The sequence below is a fragment of the Solanum dulcamara genome, chromosome 11 (assembly GCF_947179165.1).
Source record: "Solanum dulcamara chromosome 11, daSolDulc1.2, whole genome shotgun sequence".
Taxonomy (NCBI): Eukaryota; Viridiplantae; Streptophyta; class Magnoliopsida; order Solanales; family Solanaceae; genus Solanum; species Solanum dulcamara.
The window spans coordinates 39562647-39590369 of NC_077247.1; the positions used below are offsets into that span (position 1 = coordinate 39562647).

Here is a 27723-nt window from a genome sequence, read left to right on the forward strand (position 1 = left end):
TTTAGGATATAAATAAAATGCTACTTTTCACTATTATATAAAGTAGATAATTCTTTTGAAGTTTGAACAAATTATTTATTTTACAAATTACTAAAAAAAAAAAAATGAACCGGAGAAAGTATATTTTAATAGGTAATTAATTTAAGCTAAGCAATAATATTGTCTATGATGTAGAAAGTTCACATCTTCTAATACTTAATCAGTACACACATTAAAAATAAAAAATAGAATCCATACAAATAAATTGAAGGAGAGAAAGTTGCAATTTAGGTACACTCTGCGCAAATTTCTGGTTTATTGGCGTCCAAAGCCCATCACATGAAGCCCAAAAGGCTAGAACATAAGCTCGATAATTCAAAGAATTGGAGACACAGTTCACAAAGCCTAAGAAAATTCACCGCGAATCTTTGGAATTTGGCCCTAAATGATGCGCTGTGTCGCTTTATCTTCCTCTTTGTTGATCTAACCACGACGAAGTTATTTGTTTCTGCAAATTCCTCAAGAGTTGTCCGCGCACACCCACTGTTTGATATTTTTTGTCGCATGAAGTTTTGACTGCACACCAACTGTTTGATATTTTTGCCGCATGAAGTTTTGACTCTACTCCTCCTCATCTCCTTCCTGCTAAAGCTTCTTAACTTCTGTCCTGGTAACTTCTTCCAAATTTTAATCCTAGCTTTTTGTAGGTTGTTGTCTACCTATAAGTTTATATGTACTTAACTCGATTCTACAAGATAAACAGCACATTTAATTATTTATCTCTGCATTTTCGCCGTTTCTTGGGAACCCAAAATGTGAACAAGGTAGCTTTGTACTTCCAGAGAGCGAGACTTATCAATTCAATAAGACTCGCTCTTCGGTCTAATTCTTCAGATAATCTTATTACCTATCTCGAGAATCCTTCTTTGGACTCTTTTGTAGTCACGAAGGCACTTCAATCAGCTCCCTCTCCTGATTCAGCTATCTATTTGATTGAATGTCTCAAAAAAATTCCACATTTCTCGCATACCCATAATACCCTTTATGCATTAGCCAAGATTCTTGCTAAAGCGCGGGAAACTGCTAAACTCCAAGCCCTTATCAATGCCATTAACTCGGGAAAGTTCATTAATGCTGCACGTGTTAGTTACATGGATCAGATGCGATGGTACGCCATTAGTAAAGAGTTTAATGATGTTGTCCGTGTGTGGGACGAGTGGAGGAAAACCCTTCGAAAGCATCCATGTACTGAGTCTTACAACATTGTAATGAGATTATATATTCAGGTGGGTAAGGACAGTGATGCTGTGAAGGTATTCCATAGGATGATTGAAGAAGGGGCACTTCCTAATTGTAGGACATACACTATTATAATTGAGCATCTTGTTAGAACTAGAAAGTTGGATTCCGCCATTGAGATTTTCCATATGTTGCCTCATGTTAGGATCAAACGTACATTAAAGCAGTATTCTGTTCTAGTGGAAGCATTCACTACTGCCAATCAGTTGGATGTCGTCAAAGTTCTGCTTGATCAGATGAGGAGTGATGGACTATTGCCTGTTCAAGCTATGCTATGGTCATTGCAGCAGATGCAAAGTGCTGGTTATGATGCTGAGACAAATGAATTGCTAAGGAACATATTACCGGATGGGAGGATTAAGAAGATTGGTTACTCTATCGACAATAGTGAAGACGAAAGTGATGATGAAGATGAAGAGATTGATTGTAACCATACTAATACTGTGGATCAACCTCACCTGAAGCCATGGTTGGATCCAGCTTCTTTAGCTAATGCTTTGCAGAACTGGGGCACTGAGGAGGTGTCAGCACTGGATGATGCAAAATTAGTTTGGACGACTAGGTTGGTGTGCAAGATGATCAGGAGCTTCAAATCAGCAGAAACAGCTTGGCAATTCTTCTGCTGGGTTGCTTATCAGCCAGGATTCATTCATGATATATACACTATCTCAAGAATGATCACCAGATTAGCACGCCATGGATGTGTCGACTTGGTTGATCAACTTTTGGCTAAGGTTGAAAGAGAGGGAATTCAATTGTCGTTCAGCACGATCCGGTTAATTATTGATTTTTATGGTATTTCTCGTAATGGTGATACTGCCCTTAGGGTTTTCAAAAGCATTAAAACGATCTGTGGTCCAATATCTAAAAGCAGTCAGTTGCTTCTGTACTCATCTCTTCTAAGGACTTTGATAAAATGTAATATGAATTCAGATGCCTTACATATTATCGAAGAAATGAGTTTACTGGGAATTGTTCCTGATTCACAAACATATTCTGGACTAATGAACTATTTTGCTCTTCACGGAGATATAAAAACTGTACAGAGACTTTTCGGCATGGTCAGGCAGAGCGGTATAGAGCCTGATGCGTATATGTATAAAGTTCTCATCCATGCATATTGCAAATGTGAAAGAGCTGCTCTTGCACTCAGAGTTTTTGAAGACATGAGGAACTCTGGGTTGTTGCCTGATGCTAATACCAAACAATTGCTTGTCAAGAGTCTCTGGAAGGAAGGCAAGCTCCTAGAAGCTGTTTCTGTAGAAGTGAGAACTGAGGAAATAAGTGCTGCTCTTCCCCTTGCTTCACCTGGACATATGTTTACAGTGAGTTCTACTGATCTTTCAAGAGTTTGTAACATTTATTCCAATAGTTTCCAGTCAACTTGTAGTTGAAGGACTATGTCATTGATTAGGATATAGAGCTGTAAAGCTTTTCCAATTCCAACAGTGTGATGAAGAATAGATCTGAGAAAGAGACTTGCTACAAATTAGCAAATGGCCTCCTCCATATTTCAGGTCAACATCATCAACTTAACTCTCATCAAGGAGGTCTGGTTCCATATCCATAGCATTTTGATTATGTTATCTGAAATGGAAGCTTTGATCTTTGTAATATTGTTGCTGAAAATTACGAATGATCAACTGGTCTTTTATTTGGCATCGGAGTAAATGTCCTAGTTGTCAACAATGCAGCTGTTTTACTAATATAAGTTGGTGATATTGCGAGTTCATTCATTTGCTAGGGTTTAGCTTCTATCTGCTATCCGTGCACTTTGTAAACAAGATATACTCATGATATATGTTTTTATCGAAGGGTGGAGCTGGTGCTTGTTCATCTGATCTATGAGTTTTTGCTAGTTCATCCCAGGGCCAATGTCCACACATGATTGGATGTTCAATTTTCTGCCTCTTAATACTTCAGTTATAGTTTTTGCATTGTCATTAAGGATTTGCTCAGGCTCTGACTTTATTTCTATGTAAGATAGGTTTTCAGAGATTCTTAAAATTGTTATCATGGAAAAACTAAGCTGCTCTTTGTATCCCATGTCATTTCAGTTGGAAGGGCAGAAATCTTGATTCTCACTTGATCTTGAAAGAGACAATAAAACTAGCAACAAAACTAACAGAAGCCATTTCCTGGATACGTTTCTGGTGTTGGGTTGAGAGTGGAAAATATTTTCTGATTTTTTAAAATAAAATATTCATAACAATAGTGGCATGATGAAATTGTTTTGATTATATTTTTGAATATTGAAGATTGATAATAACGTCTAAATGTTGGTTAAATCAATGATATGAAGTTTAATACTTGAGATAACTGTGAAGGTGAGGGAAGTCATTTTCCTCCTCTAGTGAAAAATGTTTTCCTTGGAAAATATTTTCTGGCTATTAGACCCTGAAGATGACTTATTTTCTGGAAAATATCCTCTGAAAAATATTGTTCATCATACCAAAGTATGCCTGGAATGTCTCCAAGAAACTGACAATTGTAATTTTTTCGTACTTTATTATGTCCCTTTCTCCTAAGGTAAGAGATTGAGACGAGCTCGCTTGCATGAGTTAAGCATATTCCTATTGACAACCACCTCTGAGAACTCACCCGTATCTCTACTTTTTTATTCTCAGTTGTTTACTTTATGAACTTTGGTAGGAAGGAGGGATCTGTGCCGTCTGGATTTGGTTCTAGTATTAATCTATTTGCTGGAGCTTCCCTAGAAAAGAACTGAAAGGGAATGTCATAGTCAAGGAGAAAGTAAGGATTATATATGCAAATGATTTCCTTTTGCTTATTGAGAATACTTTATAAAGCATTGTTGCATAATGACAGAGACAGCTGCTTAAAATATGGAGAGTATGCAGAGAAGACAAGAGGGTATCTCACAGACAAAGCTACAGACAAGACCTCCTAGATATTCTTTTTTTTTCCCTATCCTTGCAACCTCTAGAATTTCTGTATCTTTCACATTAAAGTTTAATAAATTCCTAAAATACACACTTGCTCAAGCTAACAAATATAACTTACTAGCTGGTGCCTTGCTATCTAAGCTTGCAGCAATGGTAGTTCCTCTTGTCTCCTTGTTTTACAACTTTTTCCTCTTTGTCATACTTTCGTCCTCCAACGTAAATGCTCAAACATCTAGCACAGACACAGACTTTTCGTGCTCGTTAAACTCTTCCTTTTCTTGTGATACTTATGTTTCATATCGTGCCCGTCAGCCATATTATTTTGATGTCGGAAGTATCTCTGATCTTCTTGAAGTCAGTCGTTTAAGTATAGCTAAGGCCACAGGTCTAGCCTCAGAGGATACCGAGCTATTCCCTGACCAGATTTTACTCGTACCCGTTAAATGCTTCTGCAATAGTTCTCAATATTTCTCCAACGTCACCTATCAGATCAAGAAAGGTGACAGCTTTTATTCTGTTTCTATAGGAGCTTTTGAGAACCTTACCAACTATCATGTGGTGCAAGATATGAATCCAACACTAGATCCAACCAACTTGACAGTTGGTGCAGAAGCAGTTTTTCCTTTGTTCTGTAAATGCCCCACACAGTCTGATCTTGAAATGGGACTTCAGTACCTTGTCACTTATGTGTGGCAGCCTTGGGATGATATATTGCCTGTAAGCAATATGTTTGGAGCATCTGCAGCTGACATTCTGGCTGCCAACAATTACAGAAATTTCACTGCTGCAATATGTTCTCCTGTCTTGATACCGGTAAAACTTCCTACTATTCTGCAATCTTACCCCTCTTCTGCAAGCAGAAGAAAATCCAAACATGAATGGATCCTCATTACTGTTTTAAGTATTATGGGGTTGCTTGCAGTTTTTTCATTTTGCTTGTTTGTATACATGCGTCTTTTAGATGAGAAGAGGAGGGCTAATTTAGCCCGTAACTCTTCTATTCTTGAAACTTCTGATCTCTTTCATACCAAGAAAGCCTCCGAAGGTGAAATTATGGACCATAAGAACATTCAAGATAAGCTTCTTCCTGGAGTTTCTGGCTATATTGGAAAGCCAATAATATATGACCTGAAGATCATCATGGAGGCGACTCTTGACCTCAGTGAGAAGTACAGGATAGGAGGATCCGTGTACAAGGCTACACTTAACGACCAAGTTGTAGCTGTCAAGAAAACTAAACAAGCCTCGGAAGAATTGACTATACTTCAAAAACTACATCATGGAAATCTGGTGAAACTAGAGGGCATTTCATCAGACGATCATGAGAATTCCTATTTGGTTTATGAATATGCTGAAAATGGCTCACTGGATCAATGGTTGTTTCCCGGATCATCATCGACTTCTTCTGCCTCTGGCTCAGTGGTATCGCTTGGTTGGAGCCAACGATTACACGTAGCCTTGGATGTTGCAAACGCTCTGCAATACCTGCATGAACATACTCAACCTAGTATAGTTCACGGGGACATCCGAACGTGTAGCATACTTCTTGATTCAAGGTTTAAAGCCAAAATTGCAGGTTTCTCTACAGCCAGACATGCTACCAACTCAATGATGCTGAAAGTTGACGTGTTTGCTTTCGGGCTTGTGCTGTTGGAGTTGCTTTCAGGGAAGAAAGCAATGGAATCAAAAGATTATAATGATGAGACTCTGATCATGTGCAAAGAAATTAATGAAATTTTGGAAATTGAAAATAACAGAGAGGAGAAGTTTAAAAGGTGGATGGATCCGATGCTGAACTTTTACCCTGTTGATGATGCTCTAAACTTGGCTGCCTTGGCGAAGGTGTGCACATCGGAGAAATCAGCAGAGAGGCCTAAGATGACAGATATTGTCTTCAACCTTTGTTTTCTTGCTCAATCATCTTTTGAAATGTATGGAAGGTCTTGGACTTCAGGTGAAGCTGAGGAGATTGTTCAGATTGTTAGTCCACTAATAGCACGTTGAGTTAAAGATGTTGCGTAAATATAGTCCAAGAACTTTTGTCAGTTCGTCTCAAATTTGTAACATATTCTGGATTATAAAGCAAGAGGAACAGCTGATCTCCAGAATATATTGCAAATTCGAGTTCTGGTGTCCATCTTTTCCCTGTATTTCTCTCGCAAAAAATACAGGAGAGTACAGGTTTGTTTTGTAAACAAGTTCAAGTTTGTGCATCCATCTGTAATTACTTCCTTGTGCCCATAGCTTGACCTCCACCTTTTTCTACCTTACAGATGCCTTTCCTTCCTTGTTAAGTCAAACAAATAAAGGAGAAAGGAAAAAGGCCTATAAACAATCTTTAGTGAAGTTCCTCCTTCCCAATCTCTCCTACAACAGCAGTTTTGTCAAAGGATGGAGTAGGCATACTGACTACTCTTAATCGGCGTGGACGGAGAAAAAGTAGTAGCTAAATGAAAGATAAAGGCACTGGGGGAGAACTAACGAAGGATATGGTATAGATTGACAGAAGCTAAAACATAATTGTCTAAAGACTCCATAAGCATCCAAAGTTGTCTACGCATTGATAGTGAAAAGGTAAAACATAATTACGTAAGTATATTTACAAAGCCAAGAGCAATTCATCTGAGCCAGCAAATGTGTATTTAGTTATGCCACAACTGCGTAAATTTTTATCTGCCTGTTATTGTCATGTTGGGCTAATTCTGTTATCAATATTGACTGATCTGTTGATAGACTATAAGTAGGCCACTTGCTATTGCATAATATTGCTCGCCTTTATACATAGCTTGCTACGCTAGGGGCACAGCTACCGTACAAGGTAGGAGTATGAACCAGTAAGCTTTGCTTAGATCCTGTATTTGTATTGGAAAATCAATTAAATATGTAGAAATATTTAAATGCAAACCCAATAACTAAAACGAGCTATTTATGCATTTAGTGACAAGTTCAGAAATTATAAATTTCAAATTATGACTCCTCCTCAACCTGTGCTATAACAAATAACATAATGTTTAAGGGTATTCGTGTCATACTAAAGTTCCTATTTTTTAGAGATCAAGCAAGATAAGGTTATTCTGCTTCATAGACAAGATTTGTTTCGTATGTATTACTTACATGCTTGTGTAGTACTCACCTCCTATCTCCAAAGTAGCATATGCACTCCACTTATTGTCCACTAAACGAGCTTAAGAGCAAGCGAGTGAAACCTCAATTTAGTGGCTTTCCTCACCCTACTATCTTACATTTGATCCGCAAGTACTGCTTCTCTAGTAATGCTTTTTCTCCATCCCTCTCGAAGACAGGAGAGTATCTTAATAAGGATTAATTCGTCAACTTTTGATTTTTATATTTATGATAAATATAGTAATAGAATCATTTACAAAACGATAAAAATAAGAGAGGTAAACATAATATCATAAACTACATATTGGCGAGTGAGTCAAATCTGACAAAAGATGTTTTTGAAATTATCCCTTCATTTAAAAATCCATGTTTTGTGAACTTAAAAGCAGGATGAGATACTTGATGATGTTCAGGCACTATACTAATAGAGGTAAAACTTCCTTTTGGAATCTAGCGCTTGGTTATACAGTTTACATCAAGTCTGCTTAAAATTGTTTTGTTTCATTTTGGTGGCTGCAAAAGAATTTATTTCCAGAAATTAAAGGAACACGCATGACTCAAAATCTTCCTTTCTTTTCTATATTCATCTCAAATGCAAATGGGAAGATATGATCTAATATATAGTCCATGCTTAACCACACTCAAGTATTTACTACTTATAAACAAATTTAATCTTAGTGGTTACAAATTAATTTGAGAATATGCTTCAATTAACCATGATCAAGTAATATATATATATATATGAATGAAAGACACATATCTTTTATTTACATACATTTTATAAAATATCACGAGTGACCATGCACTGGCTTCAAGAATTGTGGATTTCTATATATAATCAAGAAATAACACAAAAAATTGGTCGTGATGCCACTAGGTGTTTAAATAATTCGGCCAATTTGACATAGAATATGCTACTTGTACCCCGCAAGGATTGACTGAATTGGTTGGGTGAAAATTTAGGATCGATTCTTCTCACCAATAGCCTTCTCAGTCACTTTTTCTTAAAAATACTTGAGAATCATTGATCAAAAGATGAAACCATCAATTCAAGAATAGAAGAGCATGCACTATTCTTGAATGTTATTTGTTTTATGACTTAATTAATTAAATGTCAAAAATAGAGTTGTTATTTATTTTTTCGTTTCCTCGTGGAGGAGACTTCAACTATCATAATGAAACGTGTGCCTCTTAGCCAGCAAGTTTTATTTTGAATTGCTACTATTGTAATCATTTGTATTTTAATAATTTGATGATATTTCAAGTACATGAGCAGTTGAAAGATATTATTATTAATGTTCTAACAAATACAACTAGATTGAGCAAATAAATGCAATGTATACAACATATACAAAGTGAACAAATATAATTCTAAATAATAGCTACGAATCATAATTAAATAAATAATTGCTATATTTGATAATTAAACCTCAATATATTGTTATTTATGAAATTTTCACTTTTACAAAATAAAGAAGGCATAAAAGCTGTCCTTACTTCATAAGTAATCTACTTAGAATATATTTTAAAAAAATTGACCAGTCTTTAAGGGTGACAAAGTGAAAAAGAAATTGAGTAATTTAATCAAATGACCGAAATATGAAGTGCGTGAATGTCTTTTGAAGATGCGGCATAAAAGAAGTTGACCATTGGTCATTTTGCCTAGCCTCCAATTGTTAGTAGCTTCATTTTCTTAAATCATTTTATATTCAAACACACAGACTGAACTAATTCATATTCACATCGTATAGAAATTATTTAAGAAAAATATTTTTTATTATAAATTTTTTCATTTCAAAATTCGAATTCAAAACTTTATTTTTTTGACATTGAATGTGATACACATGTATTCTTTCATCTCAATGCGAGGTTCTTCTCTTTGTTTGTTTTCAGTGCCCCCTTCCATTTATGATGGATCCATTGACAATAACAGATCGACTCTTAGTCTAAAGGTAAAGGAGGGAACAAAGGACTTTATTTCAACGTGCCTTCTCACAATTTAGATAGATTCTTATTACATATATATAAGCAAACAATATTAAATTACGTGATCAACTAATATTGTTATAAAATAATACATTTATAATTATTTACTTGTATTACATTAATTAAGTTGTAGTACTATCTACTCTCTCCAGTCCATATTAGGTGAATTGTTGAGATTTTTTTTCATAATTCAAAATAAATCAATATTAGATGAATTATTGAGAAATTTTTTTCTTATGTTTACCCTTCATTTAATGAAGTTCTTAATTACTTTACATTTTTTTTTGAAGAATAGTTTAAAAATAATCAAAAGGACAATAAATGAAAAGTACCATTTTATTTATGATGTTCACACCCAGCAATTATTTAATATGGAAAGGAGATAGTCCATATTATCATGAAATTAACGTAAGTTTAGGCGAAGAGAGAGCTAAGAGTAAATAAATTTAATTAGTAGGACCCAAGTGACACATGATTGGTCTCCTATTGTTGTGTGTCAATTGTGCATTGCCTTTTGCTATGCTGCATGTTGACTCCATGTGGTTTTCCCTCGTCTTGTCCCGCCCAACACAAAGAAACTCTACCGACACTTACTAAGCTGTATGGATTTGATAGAATTTGATAATTTTAGTAAAAATTTTATATTTATATTAAGAAATTTATTATATATATATATATATATTAGATAATCTAATTAATGTAAATGTTTTTTTTAACTCTGTGTATATAAAAGGCCAAAATTTCGCGTTATTTGAACAAAACGAAGAGAGTTTACCAAGTTAACATGTGTTCATCAGATAAATTCATGTTAATAGAAATTAAAGCTAAAAAAGGTAAATAATCCTTAAAGAGCTAAAGGCCAAAATGGCAAAATCATTTAGGGGCCGTTTGGTTTGAATGCAAATTATGTTGGAATAAGTTATGTTGTAATAAATTATAATGGAATTAGTTATGCTGAGAGAAAATTTTTATTGCTTGTTTGGTTGGTCATATGCAAAATTATATTCATTGCATAATTTCTAAGAATAAGTTTGTTTACTAAAATACTCTCCATCTTAGTTAACTTCTTTTTTTTTACGTTTTCTTTGCAAGCTTTAGTTATTCATTCCTTAAAATAAAATTTTCATCTTATTTAATTTAAATATTTTTATTTGTGCATTTTCATGATTGTGCCATGTGTTTTTAAAATTAAACTTTCATCTTATTTAGCTTTAAACTTTCCTCTTATTTAGCTTAAAAATAAAACTTTCATTTTAAGTTTATCAAAGTAAAAGAAATTTTATTATTAAAATTATCTATATTTTAATTGATATATAAAATATAATTTTTAAGTTAGTAATAAAGTATTTGATTTTTTAGTAGTGGAGTAAACATTTTAAGAGAAATCAAAATATAAATAAACATAAGAATTAGACAAATAAATTCAATTTATAATATATTCATAAATAGAAATTGTATTTATAAAATATAATTTTTTAATAGAAAATATATTATCATAAAAACAACAATTAATTAAAGTTATGAATGTTATTATAAATGTATTTAAAAATTATATAAATATACATGAATGTAAAAGTGGTGTATAAAAGAGAGTTTAAGGGGGTATTTTTGTTATTTTACATTTTTATCTAAGGATAATTCCACCCCAGAAGGGGATAATAAGTTATCCCAATCTTTACAACTAAACAAAAAATTAAAAACCATTTAAAAATTATCCCGAGATTAATTCTTCTTATCCATCACACCAAACGACCCCTTACAGACAAGACGTATATAGTTGAGATCTTCAACAGTAGTTCACCAAATTACTGTTGAAGGCCAGCTTGCTGCCAAATCCCATCATATATTAAAACTTAATTCCTCTCAACGTCATTGGATAGAATATATAAGAATAGTACTGAATAAAGTATTTGTTAGGCTAAATAATTTTTTAAACCATGTTTATTCATGAATTAATAACTCTTGTATCGCTAGCTAATATCATGATCTGCTATGTATTAATTATGGACCATATATATAATACTGGGGTGTATATCTAATACATGGACTATACTGAGGTGCACAGAAAAAGTTCGAACTGTATACTCCAATATACAAGAAACAGCCGTCACCTTAGGCATGAAAACAAAATCTTACTGTACATGTAAACAACACAATTGAGGAGGATCTCCTGATGAAGTACACAGATCTCTACTCTCTCTTGTGCTCCAACGTAACTTCTTATAGCTTCTGAAAATCAACCAAAGTACAAACACAAGTGTACGTTACACAATTAGATAGTGGACACAATCTTTAGAATATTGTCTATATATATAACTTAAATCTTTAATATAAAAAAATCATGTTATATAATTAAATTGATAATGTAAATAATTATTAAATAAGTGTTAATTCTGACGTAATTAACTATAAGTAGGTTGAAAGAAATTAAAGTACCTTTAAGATTCAAGAAGATAAGGTGTTTGAAGCAGATCATAAGGTGCCCAGAGGGCATCTAACGGGCAAGGTCGGCTCGCATCGAGCCGAACCCATGGCTTCCCTTTTCCGCTCCAATGCAATAAACTAACCGGACCAGGGTGCAAATCCCGACAGAGTCCTCGAAAATTATCCCCTCCAAGACCATGTTGGTTCCATTTATGATCAACTGGAGCTATATTTCCAGCAAAAACAAGTAAAAAAGGTGGCAATGAACCTAATTCATAAATCCTCATTCTCTTTTGAAGCTCCATCCATTCTACAATCTTTGTAGTATAATATCCAGCTCTCCATCTTTCGAGATCAATTACCATAACACCCGTGTTGAAATAACAAGGCTTTCGATTTGCGAAAGTCAAAGAAAGAGAAGGGTTTGACCAGAAAGTAGGGGTGAAATAGGTTGTGAAATTTGCATTGCAATATTCTGGTGCTGCTAGAACTGCTTCTTCACCTAGAGGTGTTGCTGCCAACTTGATTATGTCATCTACAAGAACAAGATCTGAATCCAGGTACACCACCTATGTGCATAACAAGTATATTAGGAAAAAGATCTATATATATAAACAATGGAGGCAAATTAAAGGCTAATCTTGAATTTGAAATTTATGGATTTGTATAGCAACCTCAAGTTATTAATATATATATACTCTGAGCAAAAGCAACGTAACTGAGTTCCCGTGAAGTGGTACGTAGGCTACACTTTAGATCCGCCGTCGTTAATATACCAATATTTTTTTATTACATCAAGGGAGGAGGGGAAGGGAAGGAAAACTACGCCATTACATCGGCCACTGCGTCGTTAGGAGCCAGGTGAAGTATACTATTTTTTTATTTCTTCTTGTTTCCCACCTACCCATGTTGGAGTACAACTCAAGTGAATTAAGGACCCCATTTGGGAAGCATACGATTTGATTGCACTCTGATTGTTAAAAAAAAAAACCTTTATTAGTGACAAGGATAAATTCGATAGTTGTACCTCTTTTTTAGGAATCAGATTTTTTCGTTTGATCGATAGTTAAGAACCTTTAATGACAACACACATACGGTTATTATTATAAGTGTGCATTTTAATATGATTTGGTTGAGATTTGAAAAAAAAAATATTTGAAATGAAGTTGAAAAATCGTATTAGAAAGTTGAATTTCTGTTTGAACATGAATAAAAAAAGAAAGCTACGTTGAAGTTTATTGTGAATTGAAATTTTAAAAACTCTGATTGTTTTACAAACTTCAAATTAGTTATTTCAAGTTTGAAGCTGAAATCAATGAATATATACGAACAACATATTTAAAATAATTTCAAATTTCAGGAAGTCTGGATCGAAGGTAAGCAAACCTTTTGAATACATTCAGGAAGAAGCTTAGCTAGATAATTCCGAGCATAATTTAGAGGACAATCCAAAGCAGCGCGAATCGACGTGGAGATCAATCCAGCGACAGTTGAATCTCGGAATGGATAAATTGTGAAATGAAGATAAGGGAAAGAAGTATCAAGCGTGACATTTAAATAATTGATGTTAGCAGAAGACGACGCCACAAAGTGAAAAACAACATTTTCAGGGCAAGATGAATGTTGAAGAACAGAAAGAATCGCAGCCATCGAACCTCGGAGATAAGCAGCATCAAGGGTCATGGCTACATTTACTGCATTTTGGAAGCAAATTTGTGTAGTAATATTTGTGTCGGTGGAGGGGGAGGAGTTGTAGTGAAGAGAAGGACAAGTTGGGAAATTGTAGAATTTTGGGGCTTCTTTGAAATGAAAGTTTTTGGTGTTAATAGCTCCAATGTGTGCAGCTGCAGCAAAGGAACTGGTCCATAAAAGAGAAATTAGGAGGAGGGGCCTGGACTTGATGAAACTTCCAAGTTGTGGCATTATGGAGACAGCTACATAAACACTGATGCCACACTAGTGTTTCCTTATATATAGAGAGAGAGAACTTTAATTCAAGTAAATAGAAGGACCGGCCAGTGTAATACTTCTTTTTAGTTGTTTTTTAGAGTCAATTTAATTAATTTTTAAAGCTAAATTACATTACATTAATTCGATATTTTAAAATAAAATTTGGATATTTAAAAACTATACGGAGAGTATTATGAATTGCAATTATTTTCATACCAATATGATGGAAAAAAATACATCTTAAAATATTAGTCAAAGTTCATATCATTTAATTCTCAAAAAGAAAATTATGACAAATAAAAGGAACGGAGGAAGTAACAATTTAAGTTATGTACGGAGATATTGTTCAATTCTTTTTTTATATTAGTAATGTATTTTAACCCGTGATAACTTATCGATTTTTTTTTATCAACCTATCATTTTAATAGGAGTAATGTTTATCGTCGAAACTCACGTATAATTAATTACCTTATAAATGATATGCTTAGTTGGTCGTAGGTTTTAGACTAAAATTCTTGGAAATATATGAGAAAGAAGACTAATATTTGACTTGTAACAAGTTATTCCATCTGATCCGTTTTAACCATCGTTTTATTTAAAATAAATTATTATTTTAAGTTTGAAGTCTCTAATTATTTTCAAGTAAATCCTTAACATTAAAAAAATAGTTAAACTGTTCATTTATCAAAAAGCATGTAATAAACCGACAGAATGAGACGTAGTAGTAAAATTTTGAGAGAAGAAAGCGTAAGTGTTGGTATCATGTCGCTGCCAACACGTATTTCTTGCGGATCCCTTTACATGTACTTGTCTTTAGAGATAAGCAAATACTCCTATCAATCTGGTTTTAGTGCCTCTTTCTCCCCAGCTTTTAGTTACCACATCCATATCCAACATCAGAGTCGAATTCAGGATATAAATAAAGTTTATAAATTCTAAATTTGATATTTATTATATAAATATTTTTTCATAATCAGAGCAAAAACTCGTACAAAAATAAAGAGATCAAAAAGGTAAAAACAATGCAACAGATGTCAATTGTTTAAAGAAAAAGCTGCGGGCTGGACGTTACGTAAAATTAAAATTTCATCAGACTTTAGTAATAGGGTTGTTATGGCAGGTGAATAAAGGAACACCACTTCTACCGTATAAATTTGATTTTTAACTGATTGACATATATACCAGATAAATATATATAATATGGGGATGGGGATCCACACAACCAAATATCTGGTAAAGGGTCAATTTTGTTTTCATATATATAGAAAGATGACTAGAAAGTAGAAACTACTAGTCATGGAAAAAAAGTAAGTCATTAATAGGGCTGGCTGTATTATCTCCTTTTCATACCATGTGACCAAACACTTTTAATTAAATGTTACCCCATATTAACGTATGAACCATATATAGAACTAGATTTTTTTGTGTTAGATCGTGTTAAACTGTATATATATATATATATATATATTGCTCTGATCCTTATATACATTTATTTATCACTATTTAACCAGTTTGGATTTATGCCGGGACGCTCAACTACTGAAGCCATCCATCTTATGAGGAGACTAATGGAGCAATATAGGGAGAGGAAGAGAGACTTGCATATGGTATTCATCGACTTAGAAAAGGCTTATGATAAAGTCCCTCGAGAGATACTATGGAGATGTTTGGAGGCTAAAGGTGTACCGGTAGCGTACATAAAGTTGATCAAGGACATGTACGAGGGTGCCAAAACCAGGGTAAGGACAGTTGGAGGGGACTCAGAACACTTCCCGGTGGTGATGGGGTTGCATCAAGGATCAGCCTTGAGTCCGTTTCTATTTGCCTTGGTGATGGATGTGTTGACGCGACAAATTCAAGGTGAGGTGCCATGGTGTATGCTTTTTGCGGACGACATAGTCCTCATCGATGAGACTCGTAGCGGAGTTAACGCTAAGTTGGAAGATTGGAGACGCACCTTAGAGTCTAAAGGGTTTAAGCTGAGTAGGACCAAGACAGAGTACCTAGAGTGCCAGTTCAATGAGACACCTCAGGAGGTTGGCGCGGAAGTTAGGCTCGGGGATCAAGCCATCCAAAAGAAAAGTAGTTTTAAGTACCTTGGTTCTATAATGCAAGGCAACGGGGAGATCGACGAGGATGTCACACATCGTATTGGGGCAGGATGGAGGAAATGGAGGCTCGCCTCCGGTGTGTTGTGTGACAAGAAGGTGCCACCACAACTTAAGGGCAAGTTCTACAAAGTGGTGGTTAGACCAGCTATGTTATACGGGGCGGAGTGTTGGCCAGTTAAGGTCTCCCACGTGCAAAAGATGAAAGTTGCCGAGATGAGAATGTTGAGATGGATGTGTGGGCATACTAGGAGTGACAGGATTAGAAATGAGGCTATTCGAGACAAGGTAGGAGTGGCCTCGGTGGAAGACAAGATGCGGGAGACACGACTGAGATGGTTTGGGCATGTGAAGAGGAGAGTCCCAGATGCACCAGTGCGGAGATGTGAGAGGTTGGCCATGGATGGTTTCAGAAGAGGTAGGGGTAGGCCGAAGAAATACTGGGGAGAGGTGATTAGACAGGACATGACGCATTTACGACTTACCGAGGACATGACCTTAGATAGGAGGGTGTGGAGGACACACATTAGGGTTGAAGGCTAGCACATAGTGGCATTTCTCCCCCTTATCCGTAGGCGTATTGATGCACTATGATCCCTTGTACTTTGATTTATGGTATTTATGTTACTATCTGATAATACTTACTGCTTTTTGTGATTTGATTATTTCATTATATATTTATCTACTTTTAATATTCTTGTCTGACCTTTTTTTATGCTTCTATTGAGCCGAGGGTCTTTCGGAAACAGCCGTCCTACATTGGTAGGAGTCAGGTCTGCGTACACTTTACCCTCCCCAGACCCTACGATGTGGGATTTCACTGGGTTGTTGTTGTTGTATTTAACCACATGTTTGTGCTCTTTGATTTTATTTTTTACTTTTCACATTTTTGGCATATGATATATATGTACGTACCATATGAATTTGAACATCACATCTTTGCAGATTGAATCCAATTTTTAGGAAGTATGTATTATGATCAACGGAGTAAATGATAAATATTCATATAACCTATCTAAGTGTAGATTTTTGTTTGATGATTTTGAAGGGCCATCTGTGCAATATATTTTTAGAGAAATCAATATTATTGTGGTCGATATCTTATTTTAAGCAAAATTGAAATCACATTTTATAACGCCTAGTTAATATATCAAATATATCTTCCGATGCAAAATATATAAATAAATAAATAATGAAATGTTTAATAATAATTCACCAGTGATTTATAAGAAGAAATCATTCTTACCTCCAGCTGGTAGCTAGATGTATATCAAATGTCATAGCGTACAATGTAGCAAATCAAAGGGCTTTTCTAAAGAATGTAAGTTTTATGCGTCAATATTTATACGTGCCATTAGGGCTGTACAGGGCAAATCGATAAATTGCACCAAATCGACAAATTGAATCAAATCGAGAAAAAAAATCCGACTAGTGGTTTGGCTTGATTTGGTTTGGTGTTTGGAAAAAAAATCGACCATTATAGGATTGGTTTGATTTTAACTAAAAAAAATCAAACTGAATTCAAACCGACCCGATTATAAATATACTACTTTTAAATTATGTTATACATAAAAATATTTATTAAAATGACCTTTGACATCCTATTTTGTCTAAAGCTGTAGTTGCTTAATTTTATGAAAGAAACTATATTAATTTTTGTTTATGTGTGATCAAGTCAATTGGCAGAACATCTGGTTCCATTATAGCTATTTGACATTTTAATTATATTATAAAGTTAAAACTTCAAAAAGTGTTCTGCCTCCATCTTATATGTTGATATTTTGTACTAGAACTCTTTTTAAGAAGCATTGTTCTGTGTTTTTCATTAGATACTATGAAAACCGTGAGAAACCCAAAAAAACCCAAAAAATCTAAGAAAAATTAATATCGAAAAACTCAATTTTTATTGGTTTGATTTGGTTTATAGATTTAATAACCCGACACGAATAGTTTGGTTTGTTTTGTAAAAAATTCGAACCAACTCGATTCATGTACATCCCTACATACCATTTATAATGTAATTACGTGCATGTAAATTTGTATGATAAATATTAACCTCCTAGTAGAAATAATAACTAACTTGTTATAATAGATTAAATAACAGTATTACACGAATTATATATATATATAACTTGAATTCATGAAGAAAAAACAAGAAGGGTAATTTGGATTTTTTATTAAAAGTTTTTTGGAATAAGAATACAAAAAAGATGAGCAATCCAAGAAGATATATAGTTCTCCGATCCCTCATAATTGAAGGGACCAACTGACCAGAAGAAAGATGAAATTCTAAACCACGAAAGTCTATTTTATCAACAGATATTAATTAAAATGTACACACTTTATTCCAGCAAGTTAGATCCATGCTACTAGCTACTTATTGATAAAAGGTATATTCACACATGAAAATTATCAGTCCCTTTAGTTGAGTTGTTTATAAACATATATTAGGGCCAATTATGATGATGAACAAATGATTGAAGTTGCATGTGCCCTTCACATGTTTGTGCTTTAAGTTTGAACTATGGCTTTTTAACAGATAGTGCATTAGTCATTTGGTTCATCGAATAAGTTGGAATATTTCGAGATTTAATTTGAAATAAAAGTAATATTTTATTTAATTAAAGATATAATTAATCTCATGATAAATTTTCACCTCAAATTTGATGTTATTTATTTTATTTGAGAGGTGGGATATCTTACCAAAAACTATAATTTTGAAATATTACTTTTTTCTGCAAATCAACAATCTCTAAGTTATTTGTTTTTCCCAACGTTTTGTTTTATTTCATTGTCGGTAAAAGGAAAGCACAAAAGAGAAAAAGAGAAGTCCGTGCAATTCTCAATTAAAAGTATTTTTTTTCTATGACTTGTTAAGCATGAAAAAATTCCAATGATAGATTTACTTTATGATCGCAAATTATTGCAAACAATACCTGCTACTATTACCCTACCATCACTGAAGATATTAAACATCTCTTTTTTTATGACCCAAGTTTGACTAAATTTTTTTCATATTACCCCACCTGCCTACAATTATATAATGGATTGGATCAAAATGTATCCCAAGGTATAATGCAGGCAGGCTAAGTCAAGAAAAGGACTTCCTTATCTTTCATTCATAGTAGTCTTAATGACTCTTCAAAAAACTATTTTTATTTTATTTCTCCGAATAGAATATGAACTGTCTATAATCCTTCGGAATCACAGCACTGTCTCATCAAAAGGGTTACTCAGATAGTAAGCATCTTCCGCCTCCGACTTTAGAGTTTTGATTCGAGTCAAATAAATAAATAGCACCATCTCCGACACGAGTACACAGAGGAACACGTAACAGCTTCCTTCTAATATCAATTATTGTTGCTTCATGAACTCTCGAATTATGCTGGGGTCAATATCCACTGTTTACTTCCCTATAATGTTATATTATTTATATATACTCGCATGAAATTTTCATTTTGTTAACAGTACACGTTAAAGTTCTAGACACTCAACATTGCGGGGACATGCCTCCTACTATAGCAAATTCACCTGTAGCTTAAACAAGCACATAGTGCTTTGTCTTTTTTCATCTTTCAAAGACAATGCACTGTCAAATCACATTCAAACTTGAGAAATAATGAACAATCAAGAATCACTATTCAAACACTTGAGCTAATTTCCAATGTCACAAAGGATTGGATCTGTTACTATTAAGACACCAAATTTGAAAGCAAAATTAGTAAAATGTCCAACAGAGCACGGCATTCTACATAAAGGATGTATATAGATGAATCAGAAGTTAGAGCAATGGTTTCTTGAATACTTTTACTCCCAGGGAAACAAAAAAAAAAGCTGCTACAGCACATTTTCATACTCGTATAACATGTATGTGAAGGAAAAATAAATACGTTACACGAAAGAAGTAAAGCCCAAACTCCAGTAATCACATCAGTTCATCTTTGTATTGCAACTTCAAGTGCAAAAATTCAACATATGTACAACCAATAAGAATGATTCAGGCAACAGCTGACTGAGATGAACGAGAAAGTTCAATCAGTAACCAAACAAATATAGGAATACAAGAAATCCAACAAGCAACAACATAAACTTCAGATTATTATCTGCCTGTCCTTGGGACGGGTGTGCAGCATTGTGAACATTCGTCCCATGATATGCAGGAGGATACCCAAATGGGTGATTTGGTGCTGTACCAAATGCAGCTGGACCGGGAAATCCATTAAACTGAAAACTGAGCAAGGATGGGAATAATCCACCGAAACCAGCAGACATTGTAAAGTTACCAAAACTTGCAGCTGCTCCTGGAAAAAATCCTCCTCCCATAAGACCAAACCCGGGATTAGGAAATGTATTTGGTTCTGGTTGAGGCGCCGTTTCAGGTCTTTGCCCTGCTGGCCTTCTAGGAATTTCAACTCCAGGTACTGGTTTTGATCTGGGATCAGTTGAAGTCCTCCCTCTTCCATAAAGAGGAACTAACTTCTCCTCTTGTATAAGGGCCTTACAAACAGGGCACTCATGGGATTGTGAGTGAAGCCTCAGCCATCTATACAAACATGGCCAACAGTAGAGGTGACCGCAAAGGGTCACAATAGGATCTTGTGCCAATTCAAAGCAGATGTTACATTCAAAATCACCAGCATCATTGCTGCCATTCCCCGAGGACAAAGAACTCTCAAATGTTTTGGCAGTTGAGTTCTGCATATTTCACTCAATTTCTCAATTAGCACACAGAAATGCACTTTACCTGTCAATTGCAATATATTAAAAACAGAATTCAGTCCAAGGCACAAAGAATGCAATAGCAAGATCCAGATAAACAGAACGAATGACACATAAGCATTAATAAAACTAAATCAAAATCATTTGCTCAAAATATTCTAGACCCCTACGTTGTTTTCATTCCAAAAATAAACTCGGATACTCAAGAAATCTGTTGGACAGATCCAGCCCTCTAGTGAGTTATAAACAGATTTCGAATAGCTTACATCTTTGATGATTCCATCATCTATGATTGAGTTGCGATAAAAAAAAAACATCATACCAAAACTAGCTACTTATAACTTTACAAACATGTAACAAAACAAAAGAGAACTTTTTCTTTTGCTCGAGTATTTGGTTCATTGAAATTCCATATCTCTTGATATTTTGATTAAAATGAAGTATTACAACTATAACATGTGAATAAGAAAGAATCTGAATTTATCTATAGATTTTTCGAAATAAAAAAAAAGCACAACGAGGATGAAATAGGAATACAACATAAGACCCAATCGACGAAACCTCCTCAAACAAAAAAACCTTAAAATTTTAATTGTTTAAATGTAATCCATATTCCATAATGTAAGGAAGAATTATCTATAATGATTTATCGAAAAACAAAACTATCTATAATCATAATTCAACCTGATAAACTGTGAAAAAGTAAATGTTTCTAAACTCGCAATTTTCATAAAATAAGATACATATATAAAATTAAGAATTACACAAAATTCATATATCATCGACGCTAATTAAGATGAAACTGATTGATTAATAGTGAAGAATTACAAAACTTACCGATTTGGTGGAGGAAGAATGACAAATTGGGAAGGAATAATGATGGTTTCAAACTGTAATCATTCTGCTGATCTCTGATAATAATATATGTATAAAAGAATTGACCCCATGGAAGATTCTGGGGCCTTCTACATACTTTGGAATTCAAAATCTTCGATTCAAGGAGAAAATTTAGGGCATTACTATCATGGGAAGCTTCCAGGGGCTTTCGGGTCTAACTTCAGACCTACTTTTTGTTTGGGCCTCAGAATATTCTCAAGTCCAGTTAAAACCCAACAAGTGTTGGATGCACATGCTTCCAAAAAAAGTAACAAAAATATACACTCCCTCACCTCCCCTTCATGTGGCTGAATTTGTTTGATGTTAAGTAGTTGATGGCGTGGATAATGATGGCTGAATGTGTAGTGGTTACGATGTGTTAGTGGCGGTCTTAATTTTGATGGTGGAGGTAGTTGATAGTATGAATTGGTTGTAGTGGTGGCAAGTAGTGGCAGATTGGGACGGTGGTGGTGGCAACAGTTGATATAATTAAAATGGTGGAGGTGGTATGTGTGATAGTGACTGATCATGATAGTTGTAAGTGGTGTGATAATATATGTTTTTAATAGTGATAGTGATTAGTAATGATGGTCGTTGATGGTACATAGAATGGTGGTGAAAATTATCTACACAAAAATATCTCTTAATGATATTAGGATTTTTTTTAATATCTTAATGATTAAAATATATTTAGATTAAATAAGTATTTAAATCACAGTATAAAATAATATACGCTTAATCCAACATTTATTGAGTATAAACAAATGAGGCCTTAGAAGATTGAGGAGTTTTATGTTGGGGTAGGGGTAATTGTGAGCTTTTCTATATGAAATGCCAATGATTTAGTGTGAGTTAAGCCGAACTTGAATTAAAATAGAAATACGTTGGAAACACAACTTGTTTTTCAAAAAAAATATTTTCTAAAAAAAGTTTTTTTTTCATGCAAAGCATTTTTCTTCACACTAAACTAGTGATGACAAAGTGAGCTCATATTTTAATAATTTGGTCGATCCATTCATATTTTAATGTATTGGACGAGTAATTTTTTAGATAGATAAAATATGAATATAAATTCATATTCAACTCATAGAAATATAGATAGTCATGGGTAAAATATGGATAAGCTATAGGTTCGCCAAATGGATTAAGCTTTCATATTTTATTCACTCAAAATTCATGATATCACCAAATATGTTGTAATTTCTTTTTCTTTTCATGTTCTTCATTAAACTAATTGTTCTCATCTATAATTAAAAAAATAAAAAGGTTTAGGATGTCGGGTTTCGATTTGAAAGTCGAGTGTTGAAATCATGTCTTGGGTCTCGTGTCGAATGTCGGGGCGGAGCCTTATTCGAAAGTCGAATCTCAATTTAAATGTCGGGCTCCAATTCAGATATCTAATCGGGTGTCAGAATTGAGTTCCGAATATGTTATTGTGGTTGGGTATTTATTTGTGTTGGGGTCAGTTCAGGTCTAATTTGAATGTCGAATTTCAAATCAAGAGCAAGGTTGTGTCCCAGATCAGGTGTCGAATTTGAATTTCAAATCAATCATCGAAATCGGATGGGGTTCTAATTCTAATTAGGAAGTTGGGAGTCGGAGTTGGGTCCGATTTAGGTGTCGGGATCAAATTTTAATTCGAATGTCGAGTCCCAAATCGGGGATCGGGGTCGATCCCGAGTCGGAATTTGGGGGTTGGTCCCGATTTAAAAGTTGGGTCCTGGGTCTGGTTTGAAATCAAGTGCCGATTTAGAAGTCGGGCCCCGCATCAGGTATCAAATTTAATTTTTTAAGATACAATAAAATTCAATAAAATATTTTCAACATTTTTCATCTAAAAAAAGACTAATATTTTCTCCATATTGAATTATAAAGTAGAGTACTATTTATTATGATGATTCGTGAAAAATTGGTAAATATTAATAAATTAGTATTTTACCCAATTCATTTATGACCCAATTCATTTTTACCCGTATAAAATATGAACGAATTAAATTATTATCCATTTTATATTAATTCATTTTCAACCTGCCAAAATTTAATTCAACCCGCCATTTGCCATCACTATACCAAACACAGTGAACACATTTTCGATTCATAGGCCCAAACTTTATTGTTTGACAGATCAACACGGTCCAAAAGTTCACAATTCTACCAATTGAAGTATTATTGATCCCTTAGCGTAAGAAGTCCGAGAGCGATATATCTAACACCAAAATCACTGTGGTCTCAATTAATTGTTACTTAAAAAGTTCAATTGACTCTTCAAATTTTATTAGTGTCACATAAATTATGAAAAAGGAAGTAACATATATTATTTAAAAATTACGTAAAAGATTTATAAATTACAATAATTAACAACCTAATATATTTAACAACATGTCAGTGAAGTCCCACAAGTGGGATAGACTCTCAAAATTCTGTCATTGCCTCATAAATTGGGATAAAAAGATAGCATATATTATTTTAAAATAACACAAAAAATAATATAAATCACAATAATTAATAACTTAAAATATTTAAAAATTAATATTACTTTTCAAATTTCATCTATATCATATAAATTGAGAGTAAAAAAAATATTAATATATATTGAGCCCAGCTAGACCAAACTCTGATATCTAATAACAAAAGTACATAGGAGATCGATAAATGGTAAGTCGGATATCTTAATAGAGCTAGTCAATTCTTTCTCCTCATATTGCCTTGTTAGTGGGAGGCATACCGCCTAGTGAGAAGCTTTTCGTAGGAGGGGATTTCAATGGGCACATTGGGTCTATTTTGGGAGGGTATGATGATGTGCATGGAGGCTTTGGCTTCGAGGACAGAAATGGAGGAGGAGTTTCACTTTTGGATTTCACAAGAGCTTTTGGGTTGGTGATAGCCAATTCGAGTTTCCCAAAGAAGCAGGACCACTTGGTAACCTTTCGTAGTCCGGTGACTAAGACTCAAATAGATTACTTCTTAGGAAGGATGATAAAGGTCTGTGCAAAGATTGTAAGGTCATTCTGATCGACAACCTTACAACCCGACATAAGCTCTTAGTGATGGATTTAGGGATCAAGATGACGAGAAAGAGGAGGGTCGAGGTTGACCGACCTAGGATCAGATGGGGGAGTTTGACCACGGCTAGTGCCCTGAAGATGAAAGAGAAATTGAAGGATATGAGGGCCTAGAATAGTAGTAGGGATGCGAACAGTATGTGGGATAGGACGGCTAGATGTATTAGGGTTGTAGTAAGGGAAGTGTTGGGAGTCTCGACAAATAGTCGTAGTCGGCATCGAGGGGACTAGTGGTGGAATGGAGAAGTACAAGGGAAGGTGGAAGCAACGAAGATGGTGTATGCGAAGTTGATAGAAAACAAGGATGAGGTGGAGAAGTGGACTAATGGGAAACTTTATAAGATAGTAAGGAAGGAGGCGAAGTCGGCGGCTTCGACGGCAAAAATGGCAGCTTTTGAACGCCTTTACGCTGAACTAGAAGAGAAAGGCGGGGATAGAAAATTATTCAGGCTAGCCAGAGCGCGGAAGAGAAGGGAACGCGATGTGGATCAAGTGAAGTGCATTAAGGACGAGCATGGAAAAGTATTGGTAGACGAGACCCTCATAAAACAGAGATGACAGTCCTACTTTCATAAACTCTTGAATGAAGAAGGGGACAGAGAGATTGTGTTGGGAGATTTGGAACATACAGGAAGGCGACACGATTTTGGGTGTTGCGGAAGTATTACGGTCGAGGAGGTTAAGGGTGTTGTTCGTAGGATGTACTAGGAAAGAGCGACTGGACCTAACGAGATTCCTTTGGAATTTTGGAAGAGCGCGACCTCGATAGGTTTGGAGTGGCTGACTAGGTTATTTAATGTCATCTTTAAGATGGCAACGATGCCCGAAGAATGGAGGTCGAGCGTAATGATCCCTCTATACAAAAATAAGGGGGATGTCCAGAGTTGCAACAATTATAAAGGTATCAAGCTTCTAAGCCATACTATGAAAGTGTGGAAAAGAGTGGTGAAGATGAGGGTAAGGAGAGGCGTGTTTATTTCAGAGAACCAGTTTGGATTTATGCTGGAACGCTCAACTACAGAAGCCATCAATCTTATGAGGAGACTGGTAGAACAATATAGGGAGAGGAAGAGGGACTTGCATATGGTATTTATAGACCTAGAAAAGGCCTACGATAAAGTATCATGAGAGATACTATGGAGATGTTTGGAGGATAAAAGTGTACCTGTGGCATATATTAGGGTGATCAAAGACATGTATGAGGGTGCCAAAACTAGGGTAAAGACAGTCAGAGGCGACTTAGAGCACTTCCCAATTGTAATGAGGTTGCATCAAGGATCAGCTCTTAGTCAATTTTTATTTGTCTTGGTGATGAATGGATTGACGCGACAAATTCAAGGTAAGTTGCCATGGTGTATGCTTTTTGCGGAAGACATAGTCTTGATCGATGTAACTCATAGCGGAGTCAACGCTAAGCTGGAGGATTGGAGACAGACCTTGGAGTCTAAAGGGTTTAAGTTGAGTAGGACCAAGACAGAGAACTTAGAGTGCAAGTTCAGTAAGACACCTCAGGAGGTTGGTACGGAAGTTAGGCTTGGTGACTAGGTCATCCTATAGAAAAGTAGTTTCAAGTACCTTGGATCTATTATGCAAGGCAGCGGAGAGATTGACGATGATGTCACACATCGTATTAGGACAGGGTAGATGAAATGGAGGCTCTCTTCCGGTGTGCTATGTGAAAAGAAGATGCCACCATAACTTAAGAGTAAGTTCTACAAAGTGGTGGTTAGACCGACTATGTTATATGGGGCGGAGTGTTAGCCAGTTAACGTATCTCAAGTTCAAAAGATGAAAATTGTTGAAATGAGAATGTTGAGATGGATGTGTGGGTATACCAGGAGCGATAGGATTACAAATAAGGCTATTTGGGACAAGGTAGGAGTGGCCTAGGTGAAGACATGATGCGAGAAATGTGACTGAGATGGTTTGGGCACATGAAGAGGAGAGACACAGATGCCCTAGTGCGAAGGTGTGAGAGGTTGGTCATGGATGGTTTCAGAAGAGGTAGGGGTAGGCCAAAAAAATATTGGGGAGAGGTGATTAGACAGGACATGACGCAGTTACAACTTACTGAGGACATGACCTTAGATAGGAGGGTGTGGAGAACCCACATTAGGGTAGAAGGTTAGTTCATAGCCTCGTTATTCTTTCTTTTTAGTATGAGTATTAGCGCACTATAATTCCTTGTGGTCCGATTTTCGGTATTATCTATTACTTTCTGTACTTTAATTTGCTCTCTTTTACCTAGGTTGCTTTTGTTATTTGCTTTGCCATATCACTTTGTACTTCTTATCCTTATCTGACTTCTTTTTATAATTTTACTAAGCCGAGGGTCTTTCCGAAACAGCCGTCCTACCTTGATAGAAGTCAGGTCTGCGTACATTTTACCCTCTCCAGACCCCACGTTGTGGAATTTCACTGGGTTGTTGTTGTTGTTGTATATTGCCTTGTCTTGTCGTGTTCCATTATTTTACTCCTTTGTCTCAAAATATATGACCTAATTTCACTAAATTAATACGCGATAAATTAATAATTTCTCTAAAATAATATGTTCTTCTATTTTAATTTGGGCTAATGAAAGAAATCACCTATTTTGATAAGATAATATATTTTTAAAAGACCCCTATATAAATATATGATCCCATTAATATTATAAATTAATAATTCTTTAAAAGTATAAATATATATAAGACCATTTAGTAAAAATATGATTATATTGTATTTTATTTTTTGTTAAAATTTAAATCTAGTTAAAGCTCATTTCTAACTTTTTTCTTGCATCCAAAAGTTTCGGTGTTGTTTTTTCAAATTGCACTATAAAATTGTTAAGAGTTTAGATGCAATAAGTGCAATGAATCATACACATACATTGTACTTTATGTATAATGAATTTATTTTTTATGTGAATTCAATAAATGTGATATATAATTTGGTAAGAGACAATGATTTTGACGTATTCATTGTATTTTATATAAAATAAATTTTTTTTTACGTGAATTCAATAAATATGATACTATTTAAATTAATAAATATTAATTTATCGATTAAATAATACCTCTACAAAATAATAATATTTCATAATCCCACCTATATTAATTTAGTGAGATTTTTACTGTATTTGAAAATTTAATAGTTCTTGAAATTATTAGTTTTAGCAATCAATCTAGAAATCGTTTTTGCTACAAAACATTGTGGTAGGTATTGTAATGTTCAAATAAGAAGCGCTTCTTCACATGAATGACGCTTAAAATATTTGGCTAACTCTATAATGCATGTACTCTAAACTAATTG

At 34.6% G+C, this 27723-nt stretch overlaps 4 protein-coding genes across 6 annotated transcripts; 2 read left to right on the plus strand and 2 right to left on the minus strand.

Moving 5' to 3' along the window:
* The first annotated feature begins 220 nt into the window (after positions 1-220).
* On the plus strand, positions 221-3010 carry LOC129872168 (pentatricopeptide repeat-containing protein At5g66631). 2 transcript variants are annotated; one of them, XM_055947053.1, is made up of 2 exons: positions 221-2603; positions 2693-3010. In XM_055947053.1, exons 1-2 carry the CDS (start codon positions 711-713, stop codon positions 2705-2707), a joined length of 1908 nt encoding a protein of 635 aa, XP_055803028.1. In that variant the 5' UTR covers positions 221-710; the 3' UTR covers positions 2708-3010. The 2 variants fall into 2 exon arrangements, with proteins under 2 accessions (XP_055803028.1, XP_055803027.1); XM_055947052.1 differs by having other exon boundaries at positions 221-3010.
* Positions 2753-7014, plus strand: LOC129872167 (serine/threonine receptor-like kinase NFP). Of its 2 annotated transcripts, none has more exons than XM_055947051.1 (3): positions 2753-2828; positions 3906-4032; positions 4108-6446. In XM_055947051.1, exon 3 carries the CDS (start codon positions 4125-4127, stop codon positions 6186-6188), a length of 2064 nt encoding a protein of 687 aa, XP_055803026.1. In that variant the 5' UTR covers positions 2753-2828; positions 3906-4032; positions 4108-4124; the 3' UTR covers positions 6189-6446. The 2 variants fall into 2 exon arrangements, 1 of the variants encoding a protein (XP_055803026.1); XR_008762481.1 differs by lacking the exon at positions 2753-2828 and adding an exon at positions 6458-7014 and having other exon boundaries at positions 3233-4032; positions 4108-6365.
* A 4296-nt stretch (positions 7015-11310) lies between these two features.
* On the minus strand, positions 11311-13680 carry LOC129872170 (probable galacturonosyltransferase-like 1). Its single transcript, XM_055947054.1, has 3 exons — positions 13104-13680; positions 11730-12286; positions 11311-11522 (listed from the first exon to the last, which is right to left on the minus strand). Exons 1-2 carry the CDS (start codon positions 13638-13640, stop codon positions 11732-11734), a joined length of 1092 nt encoding a protein of 363 aa, XP_055803029.1. The 5' UTR covers positions 13641-13680; the 3' UTR covers positions 11311-11522; positions 11730-11731.
* A 6020-nt stretch (positions 13681-19700) lies between these two features.
* Positions 19701-21585, minus strand: LOC129874881 (uncharacterized). Its single transcript, XM_055950260.1, has 2 exons — positions 21332-21585; positions 19701-20519 (listed from the first exon to the last, which is right to left on the minus strand). The coding sequence occupies exon 2, from the start codon at positions 20474-20476 to the stop codon at positions 19811-19813; it is 666 nt and encodes a 221-aa protein (XP_055806235.1). The 5' UTR covers positions 20477-20519; positions 21332-21585; the 3' UTR covers positions 19701-19810.
* Between the last annotated feature and the right edge of the window lie 6138 nt (positions 21586-27723).

Excerpts from the sequence above, each read along its gene's own strand:
- LOC129872167 (XM_055947051.1), top strand. The coding sequence starts at position 4,125 with ATGGAGAGTATGCAGAGAAGACAAGAGGGTATCTCACAGACAAAGCTA.
- LOC129872170 (XM_055947054.1), bottom strand. The coding sequence starts at position 13,640 with ATGCCACAACTTGGAAGTTTCATCAAGTCCAGGCCCCTCCTCCTAATT. Across the intron at positions 12,287-13,103 it reads TTCCTGAATGTATTCAAAAG|GTGGTGTACCTGGATTCAGA; the intron begins GTTTGCTTACCT and ends TTATGCACATAG.
- LOC129872168 (XM_055947052.1), top strand. The coding sequence starts at position 711 with ATGTACTTAACTCGATTCTACAAGATAAACAGCACATTTAATTATTTA.
- LOC129874881 (XM_055950260.1), bottom strand. The coding sequence starts at position 20,476 with ATGCAGAACTCAACTGCCAAAACATTTGAGAGTTCTTTGTCCTCGGGG.